Consider the following 19785-nt stretch of genomic DNA (forward strand, 5'->3'; position numbering starts at 1 on the left):
AATATATCACGACGATGTCACTATATCTTTGGCTGCCATATCACCCTGTGGCTATTGCCTGGTTGCCCACTAAAGCTAAGCAGGGTTGAGCCTGGCCAGTACCTGGATGGGAGACCTCCTGGGGAAAACCAAGGTTGCTGCTGGAAGCGATATTAGGGAGGCCAGCAGGGGGTGCTCACCCTATGGTCTGTGTGGGTCCTAATGCACCAGTATAGTGACGGGGACACTATGCTGTAAAATAGCAGCAATGGGACGTTAAACTGAGGTCTTGACTCTCTGTGGTCATTAAAAATCCCTAGGGCACTTTCTCGTAAAGAGTAGGGGTTTAACCCCGGTGTCCTAACTAAATTCCCCCACTGGCCCCTATCTATCATGGCCTCCTAATAATCTCCATCCCTGAATTGGCTACATCACTCTACCATCTCCTCTCCACCAATAGCTGGTGTGTGGTGTGTGGTGGGTGTTCTGGTGCACTATGGCTGCCGTCGCATCATCCAGGTGGATGCTGCACACTGGTGGTGGTTGAGGAGAGTCCCCCTATACTATGTAAAATGCTTTGAGTTTGAGAAAAGCGCTATATAAATGTAAGTTGTTGTTGTTTCATTCACTTGACTTTGTTTTCTTGTGGCCATTCGCCTTGAGGGAAGTTTTTAAAGATTAGTTGCGTTTGGAGAGGTGTACGTTTCCGTTGGACAGACTTAGCCGATGTGATCTGCTCTAGATACAAACACTGTAAGCCCAGGCAAAATACTAGAGAGTGAATGAGTTCAGGAATGTTTGTGCTTTGAGAAACGGCACTCCTGACTGAGCTAGGATCAGTGCAGAGAGCCTTTGATATGATGTGGAAATAGAAATGTGTGGTGGGTTGATATGAGAATCGCTGTTCAAATATACTTCCCCACGTGCTGGATTTCTGTACACATAAACGATGGACTGTAATCCTATGAAAGCTGATCTAAATCGTGTGTTAGCTTTTTGCTACAAATAACATTGTTTCGACGTAAATATGTCTGCCTGGTTTAATATGCAATGCAAATCATCGTTTTCTTACTGAGTACTTTTTTCTTGTTTTCCAGTAAAAATATTGAAACATCCTTAAAGGAATATTCCAGGTTCAATACTCAAGTTAAGCTCAATTCATTTCAGTGAGGCACTCACAGTGGAAGTGAATGGGCCAATTTTTGGAGTCTTTAAAGGCAGAAATGTGAATCTTCTAATTTGATAAAAGCACTTGCATTAATCCTTCTGTTAAAACTCATGTATTATGTGAGCTGTAAATCGCCGTTTTAATGGTCGTTCTGGAGCTGTAGGGTTTATGGCGTTAAGTCTTCATAGCAACAAAGTTTAACATTTGATATAACTTTACACACAAAAGTTTAGTAAGTGATTTTATCACACTAAAAACATGTTAGCACGTATATTGTTTAAAACTTGTGACTATACTGTTGAAACAATGCCTATTTTAACATTCACAGATTGGCCCCATTGACTTCCATTGTAAGTGCCTGTAACTGTAACTCAGATTTGGGCTTTTTTTTTTTTTAAGAAAAATAGACAATGAAATTAAGTGGTTTTCAACATTATGTCACAAATGCTGTTGATTGAGTTTAACTTGTACTGAACCCGGAATATTCCTTATATTACCCTATAAAAATGGCTTAAGATATTTTGTTGTTTTCAGAGAAATCTCCAAACCATTATGCTCCAAACCATTAAAAAAAACTATAAGCCAAAATGCAATTTTGCCCTTGAGTTAAGTTTTTTCCTTAACCCACTGGCAAACAGTTTTTGTCTTGTTATAAGCATAAACGTTACAACATGTTGTTAGATTTGTCCGAAAACAAGACAAAAAAATACTATGTAAGGACATTTTTATTTTTATAGTGTAGTTTTTTCCTCAGGTCAATAGCTAGACTTCATAGTGTATAATACTGGCACTTTTCCGCTGCACGTTACGGTTCGACTCGCCTCAACTCTACTCATTTACTTTTCTGAGCTTGCATTTCCACTGCAGTTTAGTGCCACCTCAATGTGGGTGGGATTATAGGCTGATCGTCATAGTTGCGCCACATCTACTGCCATGACATCATCTTAAACACGACACAAACTGACCAAAACAATAACACGACCGCTAGCTGTTAGCTACTAGCTCATTGTGCTGCATAAAGCAGTTGTTGCATGGTGATTTTACACAAGTGTAACAGTTAAATTGGCCTGGTTGTTTTAGAAGCTTCCAGTAGCTGGTCAGCTAAATAAAGTGAAGCTTTCAAGCAGAGTATAGAGTTAACGTAACAAAACGTACCACCCTCCATCGTGGCTGAGTCCAGGGCACTCTCCCTCCCATTGCTCGCCGGTTTAGATAGCGTCCATTTGGTTAAACCACTTCCACTTTTCCTTGATGGTTCTGTAGTCACCTTTAAGCTTTTTTAACTTTTCGCTACACTGTTGGTTGGTCCGGTGGTAGCCGTGTGCAGTCAACAGCTGAGACACTTCCTGAGTGACTTTTTCGTTTCGCTCATCGCTAACGAGTGGACCGTCTGCACCTCGTTTATTGACCACGGCGTGGTTTTGCGCACAGCCATTTCTTTTGTCACAATTTGAAAGGCGGGTGAACAAATGATACGGTTATCGCTGTTGCTAACTTTAAAACTAGCGAGTTGATGTCCCGTGTCAGAAATCCAGTGGCGCTGGTAGTGACGATTCTCTCTGACCAATCAGTGATCTGCAAGATATTTACGTCACATTTAGTATCGGCTCGGCTCGCTTGGAACCTCGACCGAGGTGGTACAAAAAAATTATCAGGTACCAGGTACTATCCACAGTGGAAAACCCCAAAAAAGCAAGCAGAGTCGAGTCGAGTTGTACCGTGCAGTGGAAAAGCCCCATATGACTTCTTAATGACATAAAACATTTGCTCACAACAAATTAACCATTTTGAATAATTATTTTGGTCAATATGAGCTTCTGTGTGCCAGTAACAGCAGTGATTATAGTGATTTATGCCTTACGTTTCAATGGAAAGTGCAGCTGAATAAACATATCTCAGAGCCAGAGAGAGACGTGGATCGCTGTGGTGGGGGACACAGGTCAGCCCCTCTCATTTGATGCCCAATTGAGCACTAATTAGCCAGACTCCCCTGCTCTCTTTGTAGTCGTTGGTGTTCAGAGAGTATGGAGAGGAGTCAGCTGGTATACACAGATCTTTATTTGTCTTTATTCCTGAATGCTTTCTTTTTTCTGCTTCTAACAAAGTATAAAGTCTTTTCACATTGTTTTACATTTCTTGTATTCAAGTTTTGCACAAAAGCAATAGCAGCAAAAGCATTTTTACACCTGTTGCTGCCCTGCAACAATTATTTTGTAGTTATTTTTGGACTTGTTGTCCATTTAAAATATCCAAACATCCTTAAAACAAGACATATTCGCATGAGATGCAAAATGATGTACGGCAGTAAGCAGGGGTGGACTGGGAAAAGAAATCAGCCTGGGATTTTACATAGCAACTGGCCCAAAAGTTGTAGCCATATCGCTGCCCCCTTTGGCATAATTTCAGCTTATCGCTGCCCATTCGGCCCATTTCGTGGCAGCCCGGTTCTCCCGATTGCCAGTCCGGCCCTGATCGGCCACAAAGTGCGTCGGCCCACCGGGAAAATGCCAGTTATGCCAGATTACCAATCCAGCCCTGGCAGTAAGCCTTTTTTAAGACTATTTGCCAATGCAGCAAGAAAATTAAACTTCTTTTCCGTTCGAGTTAAGTTTATTCTTTGTATCCCAATGGCAAATGCACTGCAAACACTTTATATCTCATGTCACTTTGCCTCTTTAAGTAAATATATATTGTTTTAAGGATTAAAAAAATTGCATTATGTCTCCCCATTTCAGGCCAAAACTATATATTGGATGATGGTCTGTGTGATTTCGGGCTACAGGCAAAACAGGAACTAAAGAAAGCATTTTGCGTTATCCATTATAATCGCTTTGTTTACGGCTCATTAGTGTTTTGCAGAAACGATTGCAGCTCATGTGGAATAAATGTACATTTCGCATCCAAGAATAATAGTAAATATTAAGAGACTCGAATGATGGATATTACAATGAACGGACAGATTGAACAATGCAGAATTAACCAGAGTAACTTCACTGACAATTACCAGAATCCCTCTGTATGGACATTCCCAGCTGGAAAAAATTTTTCGTTCCATTTTCCTTCTACTCTAAAACCATTTTCCACCATGATTTTTTTCTACTGTGCATAGTTGCATATGGTTGCAATGTCATAACCATGATTATTTCTGATCGACCCATTTTTTTGCAGTTTAATTTCTTTAAATGGTCTAAGTGTTTTGGGGAGGGAGTTTTGAGTATGGTGTAAGAAACATCCTTGATCCTCATTTTCCATGATATGATCCTTATAACTTTTTCATTCTTGCCGTCTCTCTACAGATATCGATGAGTGTGCCAGTGAGTATAATGGAGGATGCGTTCACGAGTGTATCAACATCCCTGGAAACTACAGGTGCACGTGCTACGATGGCTTCCGCTTGGCCCACGATGGACACAACTGCCTGGGTAAGCTCTCGCCTCTGTCAACCGTAGTCAATTTTTGGGGACCAAATTGCTGAAAGATCTCCAAAGCATTGACCTAAACCAGACAAATCCTTTTTGTAAATTCTTTAAATGGGGTCATAAACGAAGTTCTTTTGGGGGTTGAGTTTAGGTTAGGGTTACAGGAATAGTTCCCCAAAGTATTGTCCCAAAACAGAATGTGTTCCAATGTTGTTCCAAACAGAAAATAATATATTATGCTTAGGATTAATGGTGCTTTTTATCTTTTTGGAGCTTGGTGACGTAGGGTCAGTAAACTATTCAAACGAACTCTACCTGAGATAGCTAGTGTAATTGTGTGTGTGTGTGTGTGTGTGTGTGTGTGTGTGTGACTTTCACTGGGAATCTTCATCCTCTTAGGACTTGAGGCCACACAAGACAAACAAACTAAAGTTTTGTAGATCTAACCATCATTGTTGGAGCTGTAATCAAACTCCACACCGACCGCAGTCAAGCTCAGCCGGGCCTAAACCACTGTTACTCTATCCTCTGTGTCAAAATGAAGTGGCTTATGCGGTTAACCAATAGGATAGGGTGATAAATCTGTCCGATTTCTCCGGTGACTGCTGAGCAGACAGTTCTGTGGCATAATTGCATTTTCAGACTCCGTGACCTCACATTTTTGACATTCGGTGGCTCGTGTGCCCAGACTTTCCGGGTCAGTTAAATCCATCTAACGGGAATGTCAAACCGAGCCTATGTGTGTTTACGGCTGTTTGTGTGTGTGTGATTTACATCAGGTTACAGTTCTACACAGACCCCAGCACTATAACTCAAAACAGATGTCTGGTGTGTCAAAAAATTGACGAATGACGATGTGAAGTTGTTGCTTTTTGCTGTTCAGTGGGTTTTCAGTGAGTGTTTGTGTGGGTTATGTGGGTTTACTCGCACTGCATGGTGCTTTACTAGATAATTGAACTTTGGCATAACAGCCATTCATAGATTTTTAAAGAGGTCCCGTCTGCAAGTTTTAGAAACACGTTTGAAGTATTGGGTTTTTCTGGTTCGGCTGGAGGATTTGGCTCGGCTCGCCACCTGAGGTTCATACAGGATGTTTGGATGCAAACATATTGATTGGGCATTGTCCTAAACTAAGTTATAGTTGTAAATTTGGCAAAATGCAAATCTTCCCTGCTTGCTGATGCGCAACGCTGAAATATTAATCCATGAGATTCCCGCTTAGCTTCTTAAACTTGAGTCCCGCCTTCATCTCAAATTACATTGACTAGCAGTGTTAGATTAAGCACGCTAAAAATAACACTTGTTCAAAAGTATAGCCCCAAAATGTAAACAAAATATGTTTTATCATGATTTTAATGTGCTAATGTCATTGATTGTCTTTACCGGTGTTGCATTTCCATGGCAACAAATTTATAATATTGGATATGACTTCTAATGCTTTCATGATTTTATCTTGTTTACATCCCGTGACAATACTTTTGAAACAGTGTGTCTTTTAATGACTATGGTCTGGCCTCGATTGGTGCTTCTTTTTTTAAATAAACGAGGAGCGAATCGAAATAATTATCTTTTTTGTGGTAATCCAAATTAGACCACCAATTCTGTTGATTTATCTTAACTTGTATTGGACATGGAATTCTAAAATCCTTTTTTTACCAATTTGAAATGCCCAATTCCCACTACTTACTAGGTCCTCGTGGTGGCGCGGTTACTCACCTCAATCCGGTTGGAGGAGGACAAATCTCATTTGCTTCCGCTTTTGAGACAGTCAATCTGCGCATCTTATCACGTGGCTCGTTGTGCATGACACCGCGGAGACTCACAGCATTTGGAGGCTCATGCTACTCTACGCGATCCACGCACAACTCACCACGCGCCCCCATTGAGAGCGAGAACCACTAATCATGACCACGATAAGGTTACCCCATGTGACTCTACCCTCCCTAGCAACTGGGCCAATTTGGTTGCATAGGAGACCTGGCTGGAGTTACTCAGCACGCCCTGGATTCAAACTCACAACTCCAGGGGTGGTAGTCAGCGCTAATACTGAAACATGATTTAGAGTTAAAAAAGTACTTAAATATTTCTGTTTTTCACCAAAAGACATCGTGCAACTTTAGAAGACATTAATTTAACCGCTGGAGTCGTATCAAGGATGTTTATGCTGACTGACTGACTTTTGGAGCTTCAAAAGTGAAATCACCATCCACTTGCATTTTAAGGACCTACTGAGCTGAGAAATTTTCTTCAAATGTGTTCTGGTGAAGAAAGAAAGACATACATGGGATATCATGAGGGTGAATAAATAATGAGAAAATATTCATTTTTGGGTGAACTATCCCCTTTAAGAGAAGAGTTGGGGTAAGCCACACCCATTTGAGAGAACACAGAAGATAAGCCCATCCCCTTTGCAAGGAAAATGGATAAGCACCTCAACCTTTGTTCAAATGAGCTGATTTTGGGTCAATTACGACAAATATCACAACATCATTATTATTTTTAGGGTTAGAGTTATGTTTACTGTTATACTAGTATATAAAATTTGATAAATGCACTAAAAATTTTGAATGAATCTCACTCATCAACACAGTAACTCTATACTATGACTATGCTTCAATTGATGATACAGTAACACAATACATTTTGGTACTGCTGTGTTTTTTTTAGTACTGTATACCAAACAACCCTGATGTGTTTCAGAAAAAATACTGTTCAGTACTTATTTAAGGCTGATAGATCTTTGAATTTTGCTCGCCATTGGCAGGTGTGGTAAAAAGTTAATTTCGGAACCTGGGTGCAATATAGAGACAATCATTTTGAGACTGTGGTAGCACTCTTCCTTTCATTTTGAATACAACCTCTTGAACCTCTCATAATCTCTTCCTAGTTTGAGTGATTTATCATCTTTAGGCTCATCTTTATTAACTCTAGGCTTGGCACAGAGGAAGCAATTGAGTGAGACTAAGGAAGGGGGCTTGACAGAGGAGACAAACAAGCAGAGAGCGGGAATTTTCAACACTAAGGCATCCTCTCAGGAGAATTTTTAAAAAACGTTTTAAGTGCAAAAAACTTGAGCTCTGCTCTGGGTTTCACTAGTATCCTGTTCCTTTTCCAAATATTTGCTTAGGACGCTGGCCGCGACCTGCACATAACACATGGCCCTAATGCAATACACTGACCAGGAGACACTCATTAAACGCGACAGACCCGTGAGAAAATTAGCGCGAGAGAAGCCGGAAATCATTGGTTTGTTTATGCTCTGGGAGCAAGGTGTTTGGGGTTTGAAGTGCGAGGGTCTCCGTGGTACATTTCTGCACATGTTAATGCACTAATGTAATGTCTGCTGAAACATTTAACAGTTTTCATGCATTTCTCCATTTGTTAAATGGTTTCCAAATGCTTGGAGGGGCCAAAAGGAATGTTAGCAGTAAATGTAGACACCGGGCCTGATTGTCGTCAACCACGGCCACAACAAGTCACACCTGGTCTGATGGACAGGGTCTTCATTTCACTAACCACGGCCTTGTCATGTCATGAGAATGTGTATCTGTTAGTGTGCGTGATGATCAGATTTAGACAGATTATGGCCGTGTAAACGAGAATGCTGGGAAATGGAGAGGTTGTATTCCCCCCCCCTCGGCTGGGCTGAAAATGGCCTGGATTGGAAACTCTACACCAAGACCTCAGTACTTTGGACAAATAGACAGAAAATGAGTTTCGCATGAGGGTTTATTAAGCACAAGCTTGTGTATACAGTCGGACACAGATGCAACGTATCTAAGAGAGAGAGATCAGGCTACAGTCTCATCCAGTCTCTGAGAAGGACACACACACATATTTGTCTGTCTGACAAGGGAGCAGAAGCTTATTGGCAAGCTATTTGTAATTTCTGTGCTGCTATCATCACCAATTGAATTAGCAATTGAAATGATTGTTTTCTAACAGGTTTCTGAACACCCCCTGTTTTCCCTTGGTCAGACAAAAACATAGTCTCAGCCTCAAGCTCATGCCATTGGCTGAGCAAATGTTGCAGTGTTGATCTGGTCGGGCCACAGAGTCACAGTGTTAACACTTCAGTTGTCTCTTTATATTAAGAAACTTGAGTACTCAGTCATTTAACATTAAGCTGCATGTTAAACTATTTTGACTTTGAAGCAACTGTTGAATGAAAATAGCACAAATAGCAGTTACGCACATAAACGGGATCCATGCATGCCCAGGCCAAAAGAGTCGATGCAAGTTCACTCATACAGTTCAAGAGTACTTGTAACCCAGAATACATACAGAAACATTCACACAGGCAACTGTATCTGATGGGTCTTTCCTCAAAATATGGTCACTCAGTGACACATCTTACCCCCATTTAACATTCATGACTATTTATGGAATGTACATGATGCTGTTTTAGTGGTTGGTTGGTCCTCATATTGTATGCATGTATCTTTGTCATCCGGCAGATGTTGACGAGTGTGCGGAAGGAAACGGTGGTTGCCAGCAGATCTGTGTGAATATGATGGGGAGTTACGAATGCCGGTGCAGAGATGGATTTCTCCTGTCTGACAACCAGCACACCTGCATCCAGAGGCCAAAAGGTGAGCTCGAGTGACCTCACATTACTGTTTCAATTGGGGGGGTCAACAAAACTAGAATACTAGAAACATAAATCTTTAGACTTTTTTCAAATGTTTGCAGCGACACAACGTGTCATTGTCCATAATTGTTGTTAGTGGAACCCCCCTCAAGTCAAACACTGTCTTACAGGCGTCTACACACCAACACTCCTTGAGCAACATGCAAAGTCACTGGCTATATTATGACCTTATTCAGGAAAGACAAAGACATTTTTTGTGTTTGAAAACAAGGCTGTGAGGGATACATCCTAACCCAAACGTATTTTCAATTGGGTGTACTACGTAAATGTTCTAGATCAGTGGTTCATAACTTGTGGGTCGGGACCATAGGCAGGGCTGGACTGGTTATCTGGCACTTTGGGGCCAATTAGGGGCGGTCTGGCCATCGGGAGAACTGAGCGGGTCGCTGGGTCGGCCGCGAAACTTGCAGGGAAACGAATGGGCTGCGACAAGCAAAAATGATCCACAGCGTTATGCAGAACGGACCTCAAAACGGTGGTGCGATATGCAGAAAAGGACAACAACCCCACACACACAAGTCTTGGGGCAGTTGCAATGTAAAATCCAAGGCCGATTTCTCTTCCCAGTCCAGCCCTGATCATAGGTCTGTTCTGATAGGTTCGCGGACAGCAGGGAAAAAACAATATTAAATGCAAATAATACAATGCCACCACCCATACTGTATAATGCAAAGTAAGGTTAGCAAAATAAATAGGCTTATCAGCTTTAAAAAGAGTGGAAAAAATTCCCATATTTTCGTTGTTGATTTCAAAGATGTGTGTCCAATCAAACTTACCAAAATGTAACGCAAATACATCTGTCTCTTGGTAAAAGCTTTCCAAATGACAGAGATGCCAGCATAGACAGGATGCCGACAAGCCTTCATTCCTTGTAAACTGTAATGTTAATAGATTTCAGAATGGTTTTGTTTTGTACGTTTCTGGGTCTCTGAAGCAAAACCAGTTAAGAACCACTGTTCTAGATCATGTCTATTCTGATCAATTATTACAACCCCTGTTTTCTGAATTGTTTTTGACGAATGGAGCGTGACATGTTTTTAATATTTCATCTGCTAATGATTGACTCGTAGCTATTAAACAGGAACATATTGTATAACTACCCCTCAAAGCACTATTTTAAATTGCAAAAGAAATTTAGTATGGCGTGTACCCTGATAAGGTCCATAACATTCTAACATGCTTCTCTTTCTATTGCTAATAATGCCTACTGTTCCACATGCCATTTAAAAAACAAACAGTTGTCTGTATGTATTGTATTCAGTGAATAGTGAGCATTCCATTCCGAAGATAGCCATTGTGTCTGTGCTGTGTACATTGTGGTTTAATCATTTTTGTGGAAAACCACTGATCTCCTCTTAGCCAAATCTCAGGAGATGAATTTGGCCCATTGAACTTGTCAATGTTTGCGTTTCATAAGCTCAATGTTATTTGAGTCTTGCAAATGGCTGGATCGTATGTTTCAAACATACAACTATTATTGTCGTTTTTTTCCAGTTGGAATGGGGTTGATAAATACTGTTATTAATCCCTCATATTTCATGTTCATATTGGTTTTATTGCTCCCAGGTTAAAACTTCTTGGACGGCGAGGTTAAGTCACCATAAATCTACAAAGCTTAGATTTGGAGGGTCTGTACTTCTGTCGTGACCGGCGCCCCGGAGCGAGAGGCAAAGATCTGAGCGAGCAGTCATCTGTTTGCTATTATGGTTATTATAACACAATATGCTTTAGATAATTGCGGGCTAGGAAGAGACTAGGTTGGATAGCCCGACTGCGCAAGTGAAGTTATTCGTCCTCCGAAGGTGATGACAGATTGACGGATTGGATGTGTAGACAATAGTCAAACAAAGAGTTGCTCAATCAACAAATCGGATGGAAATGCGAGGAAATGGGGTTAGTCCTCTTTTTGGTTTAATGTGTATGTTGTCCAACGGTGGTGGTTTATTTTCTTTTAAATGAAGTATCAACACTAGCACATTTTTAGCGAGTGCGAGAGTGTGTGTTTACACACTTTGTTTACCTAGTTACTTTGGTTGCTAGTTTAAACATCCCATTTTGAAACAGCTGACGACCATTTTACATGGAAACATGGCTTTTTTCAAGGTGTCATTTTTTCCAATGCTAGCTAAAATGCGTTCTCCTATCCAAGTTTAATATGCAGAGACAACTATAAGTGAGCAGTGTTGAGGAGTAGTTAATTAAAGTAGTGACGCTAATAACTTAACTACATTTTTCAGTAGTTGACAGTAGCTCAGCTTTTTCCACAAAAGTGTAGTTTGTTCAGTAGCAAGCTACATTTTCCAACATGCAGCAGTGTAAACATTGAGTGCAACTGGGTTAGCGGTAAGGTTAACTGTGTAACTACAAATGTAATTAAATGTAGGTTCTTTACATGTAAGTACAAGTCAACAACATGTATGTACATAATACTGTAAGTATATTGTATCAAATGCTTAAGTACATATCAGTTAAAGACACCCAATATAATCTGGGAACCCTTACATTTGTATAGCAAATTTGTAGGCACTCAAAGCGCTTTGAATAGTAGTGGGGGAATCTCCTTAATAACCACCAGTGTGCAGCGTCCACCATGTGCAGCTATAGTGCGCCAGAACACCCACCACATACGAGCAATTTGTGCAGTGATGTGGCCAATTCATATGAATGAGGGATTATTAGGAAACCCTGATGGATAGAGGCCAATGGGCAAATTAGGCAATGACACCAGAGATACACCCCTACTCTTTTCAAGAAATACCCTGGGATTTTTAAGGACCACAGAGAGACAGGACCTTGGTTCAAAAGATGGTGTGTTTTTACAGTATAGCATCATCATCACTACACTTGGAACCACACAGGCCACAGAGTGAGCACCACTTGCTGACCTCATTAAGACCTCTTCCAACACAAACATAGTTTTCCCCAGGAGGTCTCCCATCCAGGTACTAGCCAGGCTCAACTCTGCTTAACTTCAGTGGGTAACCAGGCAAGAGCTGCAGGGTGATATGCTGCTGGTATTTTGGCACCCCATTTAGCCCTATATTACTATAGTAATACTGTAGTAACCTGTAATCCTCCATCATGGATCAACGCCAGTCCAGGGCACCGCTCTCCCATTGCTCGCTGGTTTAGATAGCGTCCATTTGGTCGAACCACTTCCACTTTTCCTTGATGGTTCTGGTCACTTTTACGTTTTTTTTTTTTACTTTTCCCTACACTGTTGGTAGGTCCGGTGGTAGCCGTGTGCGGCCAACAGCTGAGACACTTCCTGAGAGACTTTTTTATTTCACTCATCGCTAACGAGTGGACCGTCTGCACCTCGTTTATTGACCACGGCGTGGTTTTGTGCACAGCCATTTTTTTTCACAATCCGAAAGTCGCTTGAACAAACGATAATGCTATCGCTGTTGCTAACTGGGGGAAAACGACAAAATTAGCGGGTTGATGTCACGTGTCGGAAATCCAGTGACGCTGGTAGTGACGATTCTCTCTGACCAATCAGTGATCTGCAGAATTTTGACGTAACTGTCAGCATCCTGCCTCCTGCTGTTTGTCTCCGGGCCTCTAGAGGTCACCTGTGTTCCCCTCTGCCTTAGTTCTTCTCGTGTGTCCTTGTTAGCGTTCTCCAGGTCACCTGTGCCTTGTTTCCCCTAGAGTATTTTAGCTGTGTTTTTTCCCCTTGTTCCTCACTCGGTTTTTGAGTCTTGGCTATGTGTCTCCTGCTGTGTCCAACCGAGTCCTTCCAAGTTATCCAAGCTATCCCAAGTAAGCTGTTCTTAGTTATTTGATTTAGTTTTTCTCCCCTCGTGGAGTTATTTTATTTCTCTCCTGTTATTGTTTGCATTATCTCTACTGTTAGTAATACCTCTTTCTGAGAAGAACTTTTGTTGGATTTTAATAAATACCCTTTTTTTTTTAATAAATCTACTTGTCCTGGAGTATTGCTTTGAGTGTTTCGTGTGGGTCTAACATTACCTCCTCTGTGGCTAAGTGGTAGAAGACTCAACTCTCCACATCTGAGACCCTAGTCCGAGCCCAGCTCGTGACAGTAACATTTAGTATCGGCTCGGGTTGCTTGGAACCTTGACCGAGGTGGTACTAAAAGTATCAGGTACTTGACTGTGACTTGGACTTGACTCGGACTCGAGTCACTAATTTGATGACTCGCGACTCGACTCGATAGAATCAAAAAAGACTTGTGACTCGACTTAGACTTTGACAGCAATGACTTGTGACTCGACTTAGACTTTGACAGCAATGACTTGCAACTTGACTTGGACTTCAGCCCTCTGACTTGGAAATACTTATACTTTCTAAAACCAAAGATAAGCGTTGTACATTTAAAAAAAAATATGCAGTAAATCAACGATTCATTTCCCAAATAAATGATTCATTTGATTTTCAAATCTGCATTTCAACACTCCATATTCAATCAATCAGACAACCAACCAATCAGCTTCCACGAAATCTTGACCATGTTTGAAGACCGCGGCGTGCATTTAAGGACTAGGACACAGCAACAATGATACCCAAGGTGATATAATTTGGATATATTAATTACAGTGTTAAAGGCAACAAAAGGATTGCAACATGCAGAACCTGTGGTTCCAAAATTACAGACACCTCGTCTACAACGTCCAATTTTGTGAGGCATCTGAAAATCCACAGACAGAGGTAACATACATGTATAACATACATGTCTATGGCAGCACATAGCAGATTTACAGGCTAACAAAGTCTGCATATCGAACAGCAAACTATTTTTTACTGCGGTCAGTAGCATTTAACATGTTATAGCAATTGGTGTAATGGACTAAATCTAACCGGTGTTTTATTACGCTGTTGTATGACCGATAAAGGAACGCCGTTTATTGTGACCACGGTTGGTGCTTTTTGAGCATAACTGGTTAGAACGTGCATGTAAACACACTCATTCATTTGCGGACGCGCTGGTCCTCTGTCATGCGTTCAGCTATATTGATTTAATTATATTGGCCAGGGCTGGACTGGTAATCTGGCATAGTGGGCATTTTCCCGATGGGCCGACGCACTTTTGGGCCGATCAGGGGTGTAATGTCCATCGGGAGAACCGAGCGGGCAGGTGGTTCGGCCGCTCAACGTGCCGAATGTGCCGCGATAAGCAACAATGAGCCGCTGCGTGATGCAGAATGGACCACAAAACGGCGCCGCGATATGCAGAAAAGGACAGCGAACATGTGAATCTTACAGCATATACACACATATAGTGTGTGTGTATATTAGTTTGCATGTGGAATTATGACATGCGTATCGTGATACTACTTAATACATTTACGTTCAAGTATTTTGACTTGGTTCTGCATGCTCCACAGAAAAGACTGTTTTTTTTTTAAAGATACAGAACCGCTGGTCATGCGAGTAGTCCGCATGGCTTCATTGGCTAAAGGGATATCTATCCTTTGTGATAATGATCGGCTAAATGTACATTATCCCACTTATTACACATCTACTTTCCAAATAAATAAATGTGATTTCAAGATTAGAGTTTAAAATAGAGCCATGCAATAATGTTTATTATCCTACTTGTAAAGTACTTATTTTAAACTCTTCCAAATTTATTTGGTATGTATTTATTCTGAATATTGTCATTCATAGAAGGGTCATTCTACAGAAACGTCCACTTTTGGTATGGCAAGATGTCTTAAAATGTATTTAATTTTCTAACATTTAAACTTAGACCACATTATTAGATTACTCTTTGACTTTATGAATACGCATAAAAGACAGCTTAATGATTTTTTTATTTTGTTTTTGTATTTAAAGACCGCATACACCATTTTTTTGTCACTGGTGTTACCTTACTACTTTAGCAATATTAAAGGTGTTTAATGAAATATTATTTCAAATTTTTTTCAGTACATGCAGTCAGAGGTACAGAAAATTAATGATAATCTAACTAATAAGGAGACTATGTTTTTTTAATTTTAATCAGGTTTGTTAAAAGTGTGACTGAATGATGTTAGTTCATTTGCGCAACCATGTATTTGCTATAACAATGAAAATATTTGAAAAACAGTTATAAACAAGCAATGATACAATCCTTTAAAGCTTAACTCTTAAGTGTAGCAGAATTCAATGAATTAAAAATTATCATCATGTCACATGTGACAGATTTTATTTAATGTGAAATAATAAAAACACAATAACACCAGTGACACAACAAATCACTAGTGACATACATAACATATACACATGCCTCATTTCATAAGAACTGAAATCAGTTAGTAAAATATCATAGACAACATTTTAAATTAACATTTTAACTTCATTAGAAAACAACTAAAATGTACAACAAAGTACATTATCTAGTAAGTAAGTACAATAGCATGACATAAAATAGTCACAATTGGACAATTGCAGTTTAGACAATGACTTAGAGGGGAAAACTTTGAACTGACCCCATTTTCCATTTCATGGTGCCTTTTTTGCTTTTTGTTTTTACTTGCCCAACTGCCCCATAATGAACTCCCAGAACCGCTGATCAATCTGAACTGAACGCTTTATTTAGTGCCATGGACTCTGGAATCAGGCATATGATCTGGTCATCACCATACCAGTTCTCTGGGGCTTGGCCAGAAAAACGTATTGACTCCGTTGCAGTGCATGCATTTGACTTGCATATTGTTTTCCTCCAGTCTATACCTCATCTCAAATGAAGTTAAATTGCTATGTGATGAACATATTTTAAAAGCATTCTAGATCAAATTTATATAAATTTATTATAGTAATTAATACACTGACACTAATTTGGGCAAAGGGCACTAATGACTTGTTAAAGACTTGAAGCTAAAAGTTGCCTGCCTTGACTTGGGACTTGACTTGGGACTTGCCTGTGTTGACTTGGGACTTGACTTGGGACTTGCCTGTGTTGACTTGGGACTTGACTTGGGACTTGACTTGGGACTTGACTTGGGACTTGACTTGGGACTTGACTTTGGACTTGCCTGTGTTGACTTGGGACTTGACTTTGGACTTGCCTGTGTTGACTTGGGACTTGACTTGGGACTTAAATGCAATGACTTGAGACTTACTTGTGACTTGGAAAACATTGACTTGGTCCCACCTCTGCCAGGTACTATCCACAGTGGAAAACCCCAAAAAAGCGAGCAGAGTCTAGTTGAGTTGTACCGTACCGTGCAGTGCAGTGGAAAAGCCCCATTAGTTACTCCCCAGCACTGCTTTCTTAAATAACCAGCCACAATCCACTGCAAAGTCCATGTAAAGCAGTTCAATGTAAAGGAGGAGGCGAGAACCGGCCTGGCGATATAAACAATATTTTAAAGATTAACTTAAACAAAAGACAAACACACTCACATGACGGACATGTCCGTAAACGATCTATCTCTCTCGTCGCACCACCGTCCGCAATCGGCCTTTATCCCTCTCAGAGGCCTAATTAGCCTGATAATGGACCGGGGGTGTATAATCACGACCCAGCCCCTCCCTCCACCCTGTCACATTCCTCCCACGTTCTCTCAGGCTGGTAAGCCCCCGGCATGACGTGCACCCCCCTCTTTCCCTGGGAGAGGGCGTGCCCTAAGTCCCGTCTGCCGGCAGCTCATAACCTGGATGAGGGAGGGGACTCACTCAGAAAAAAGTTGTGAATGCCATCATGTTAATCTCTCTATGATATTTAATTAAAATATAAAGCATTTGGAATGATTATTTTGATGTTGATAGTTATTGTCATGGAACATGTTTACATGCATGATCTTACACCGATTATGCTTAATGTAAAATGACTCAACCGTTTTTCGGTAAGGTCATAAATGGCTTAAGAACAAGCCAATCAACACAGGTATATTTTTTACATTACCCCAATTTCGCATGTAAACAACTTAACCAACATTCTTACTGGCTTAACCAATGTGTGCATGTGTTGTGCACATGTCTGTTTACGTTTCAACGTCAAAAGCAGAGAATATATCAACTCTCATGTAAACATGGTTTTCTTGCATTGTCTGATTCTCAAATAAGCTGCATTGAATTGGTTCTGCATCACAGACACATTCATCAGTAGACGTCATTTCCCGTTTTGTGTTGCTTTTTTTCCACTTCTCACACCTGAAATCTACGAATGGCTTTTAAAATGAATCTCAGCCCATGTGGGTTTTTTTGCTGTCAGTCCAGTGGTCTGGGAAATGTTTACATAGTAATAAAAAACTGCTTCCTTCGTCTTAAAGTCCCGATTGTTTCAAAGTCAAGTAATGGGCCCCAAGTGCAGGGCTCGCTGGAAGTATAGCTTACATGAGTACACACACATACACTGTGTTGTGGTGTTTGGTGGATGCATATCAAATTGCTGGTTTTATATTCCATAATAAGCAGTAAAGAGTTACAGAGGCATATCTTTTGATGAGAAATTATAAAGCCTTTGTTTTCGTTAGTATAACATGCAATTCTGAATTGTGCACAGACAAGAAACATTTTTTAAGCAAATGGAGACACTTTTTGACTTAAAAGTTGGCTTTTAGTAAAATTGATGGTAGGATCAAATGTTGTGATATTGGTACTTAACTAATCATAACCCATATAGACTTTTTGTTAACCCATTTAGACTATTTGACTGTTTCTGCTTCCTGACGTTTGTACTTTTTAACATCTGATACACACAAGCACAAACATGTGTTTTTTACATTGGCAATTAAAGGGAAAAAAAAATCCAGAGATATTTTTCAGGGGCAAGCGTGTCTAATCTGGTCATTCCAGTCGAAAGTATTCCAGCGACGCAGGCGAGAGTTCAGATCGTTTCGAAACCAGGATTGTTTTTGGAACATATGCTGTATAAATAAAGGCGTAATTGCTAGGCATCAAAGGTGCTTGTCACAGGTAATCATAGAATCTCCAGGATTCCTGTGCGAAACTGTGCCTGCAGGGGTGAGTGTCCAGCCAACCGACATCAATGACCTAAATGTTAGTCTGCAAACTCTGCTGCGTGCTGCTAATTTTTAGTTGTGTTCAGAGCTGTAATGTTTAAGTTTGATTAAATATGCCTTGCTTAACTTTGCTTTGATCCCCGAGTTGTCATACAGCAATCTACACTTTTTTAAAGTAATGTTCTCAGATTTATAGCTAACTTAATGTGGTTAAACAGTTGTAAAGCAGTCCAATGGAATGGAGGACGCGAGAACCGGCTTGATAACATAAATAATATTTTAATGAATAACTTAAAAGACACAAACACACAAACACTTCCTGTAATAGTGTAGTACCCCCCCCCAAAAAACACTACAATTTAAACGAGAAGGAAAAAGCCAAGGCAGAGCGGCAGTGAGAGAGAGAGAGGAGAGAGAGATGAAAAAAAAAAACCTACTCGCTGGTTCTCCGATACACCGTCGCATGGTCCTCGAGCACTCCTCCACCCTCTCAGGCGGACGACAGCCGCTTCTCCACGGGCAGACCGGAGTCAGACTCGCGACCCCCGGCGGTCAGAATGCCCCTCCGCATTCTCGGCGACTCGTGGGGACACTCCTCCGCCCCGTGCAGCGGCCCTACCGCTCCAGGCGGTCGGGGAACACTTCCCTCCTCCCCTCGCGGACGGCGGTCTTGCTCTGACCCCTCTGCGTTTCTGGGGGATGGCAGGGCTCTCCTCCGCCCCTGGCAGTGGCTCCATCGCTCCAGGCGGTCGGGGAGCCCAGTCCAGGCAGTCGGTCTACTCCCTCCCCTGGTGGATGGCAGCGGCGCTCCCCTGGGTGGACGGCAGTGTCGAGGACTCCGCGACGGGCATCCCTCCTCCTTCCCGGGCATCGGCACCAGTGTAAAGGAGTCAATGGAAAGGAGGAGGCGAGAACCGCCTTGATAATATAAATTATATTTTAATGAATAACTTAAAAGACACAAACACACACATGATGGACATGTCTGTAAACTATCTCTCTCTCATCGCACCACCGTCTGTCATCGGCCTTTATCCCTCTCGGAGGCTTCCTTTGCCTGATAAGGGACCGGGTGTGTATGATCACAACCCGGCCCTGCCCTCCACCCTGCCACAACTTTTTTTTTCGTCCAGACAGATTACACTCAAAAGAAATTATTTTTTGAAGTCTCGCTCTCAGAATGCGAATTATTGGTTGTTGCTAAGGCAGCATCACTTTTATGATTTATAATTAGGCTTGGGAATTTGAACAAACCCTTAACCTTAAGTAGTAAACTTTGATGCATAATTTGTCAATGAATTTGTCCAAATGAATGGTACCTCAAATCATGTGACTTGTTTAGAAGAGGTGTGTTATTACCTTACCGAGCAACCTGATTTAGGATTTCCACCTGACTGACCATAAAACAGACTTGTGCAATAAATGTGCAATAAATCACTCAGGACACCTAATTAACCGCTTAGCAACCCACTGGCAACCACCACTGTGGTGGCGAGTTTTGTAGAAGATAGACAGCAATTATTTTCTTCAAAATATTTAAAATGTGTTCCTCATACATAAGCAAGACTCATCCACCTTAAAGGGATAATTCACCCATCATTTACTCACCCTCGTGCCATTCTAAGAGTGTATGAGTTTCATTTTTCTACAGAA

At 41.1% G+C, this 19785-nt stretch overlaps 1 protein-coding gene across 2 annotated transcripts in view; it reads left to right on the plus strand.

Moving 5' to 3' along the window:
- Positions 1-19785, plus strand: part of LOC127625339 (signal peptide, CUB and EGF-like domain-containing protein 3) — a 116602-nt gene that overhangs the window by 44196 nt on the left and 52621 nt on the right. For both annotated transcript variants that reach the window (XM_052100580.1, XM_052100581.1), the window contains exons 3-4: positions 4444-4569; positions 9024-9158. In XM_052100580.1, coding sequence (XP_051956540.1) covers positions 4444-4569; positions 9024-9158 — 261 coding nt within the window. The remainder of the gene's footprint in view (positions 1-4443; positions 4570-9023; positions 9159-19785) is intronic.

The sequence above is a fragment of the Xyrauchen texanus genome, chromosome 31, assembly GCF_025860055.1.
Source record: "Xyrauchen texanus isolate HMW12.3.18 chromosome 31, RBS_HiC_50CHRs, whole genome shotgun sequence".
Lineage (NCBI taxonomy): Eukaryota > Metazoa > Chordata > Actinopteri > Cypriniformes > Catostomidae > Xyrauchen > Xyrauchen texanus.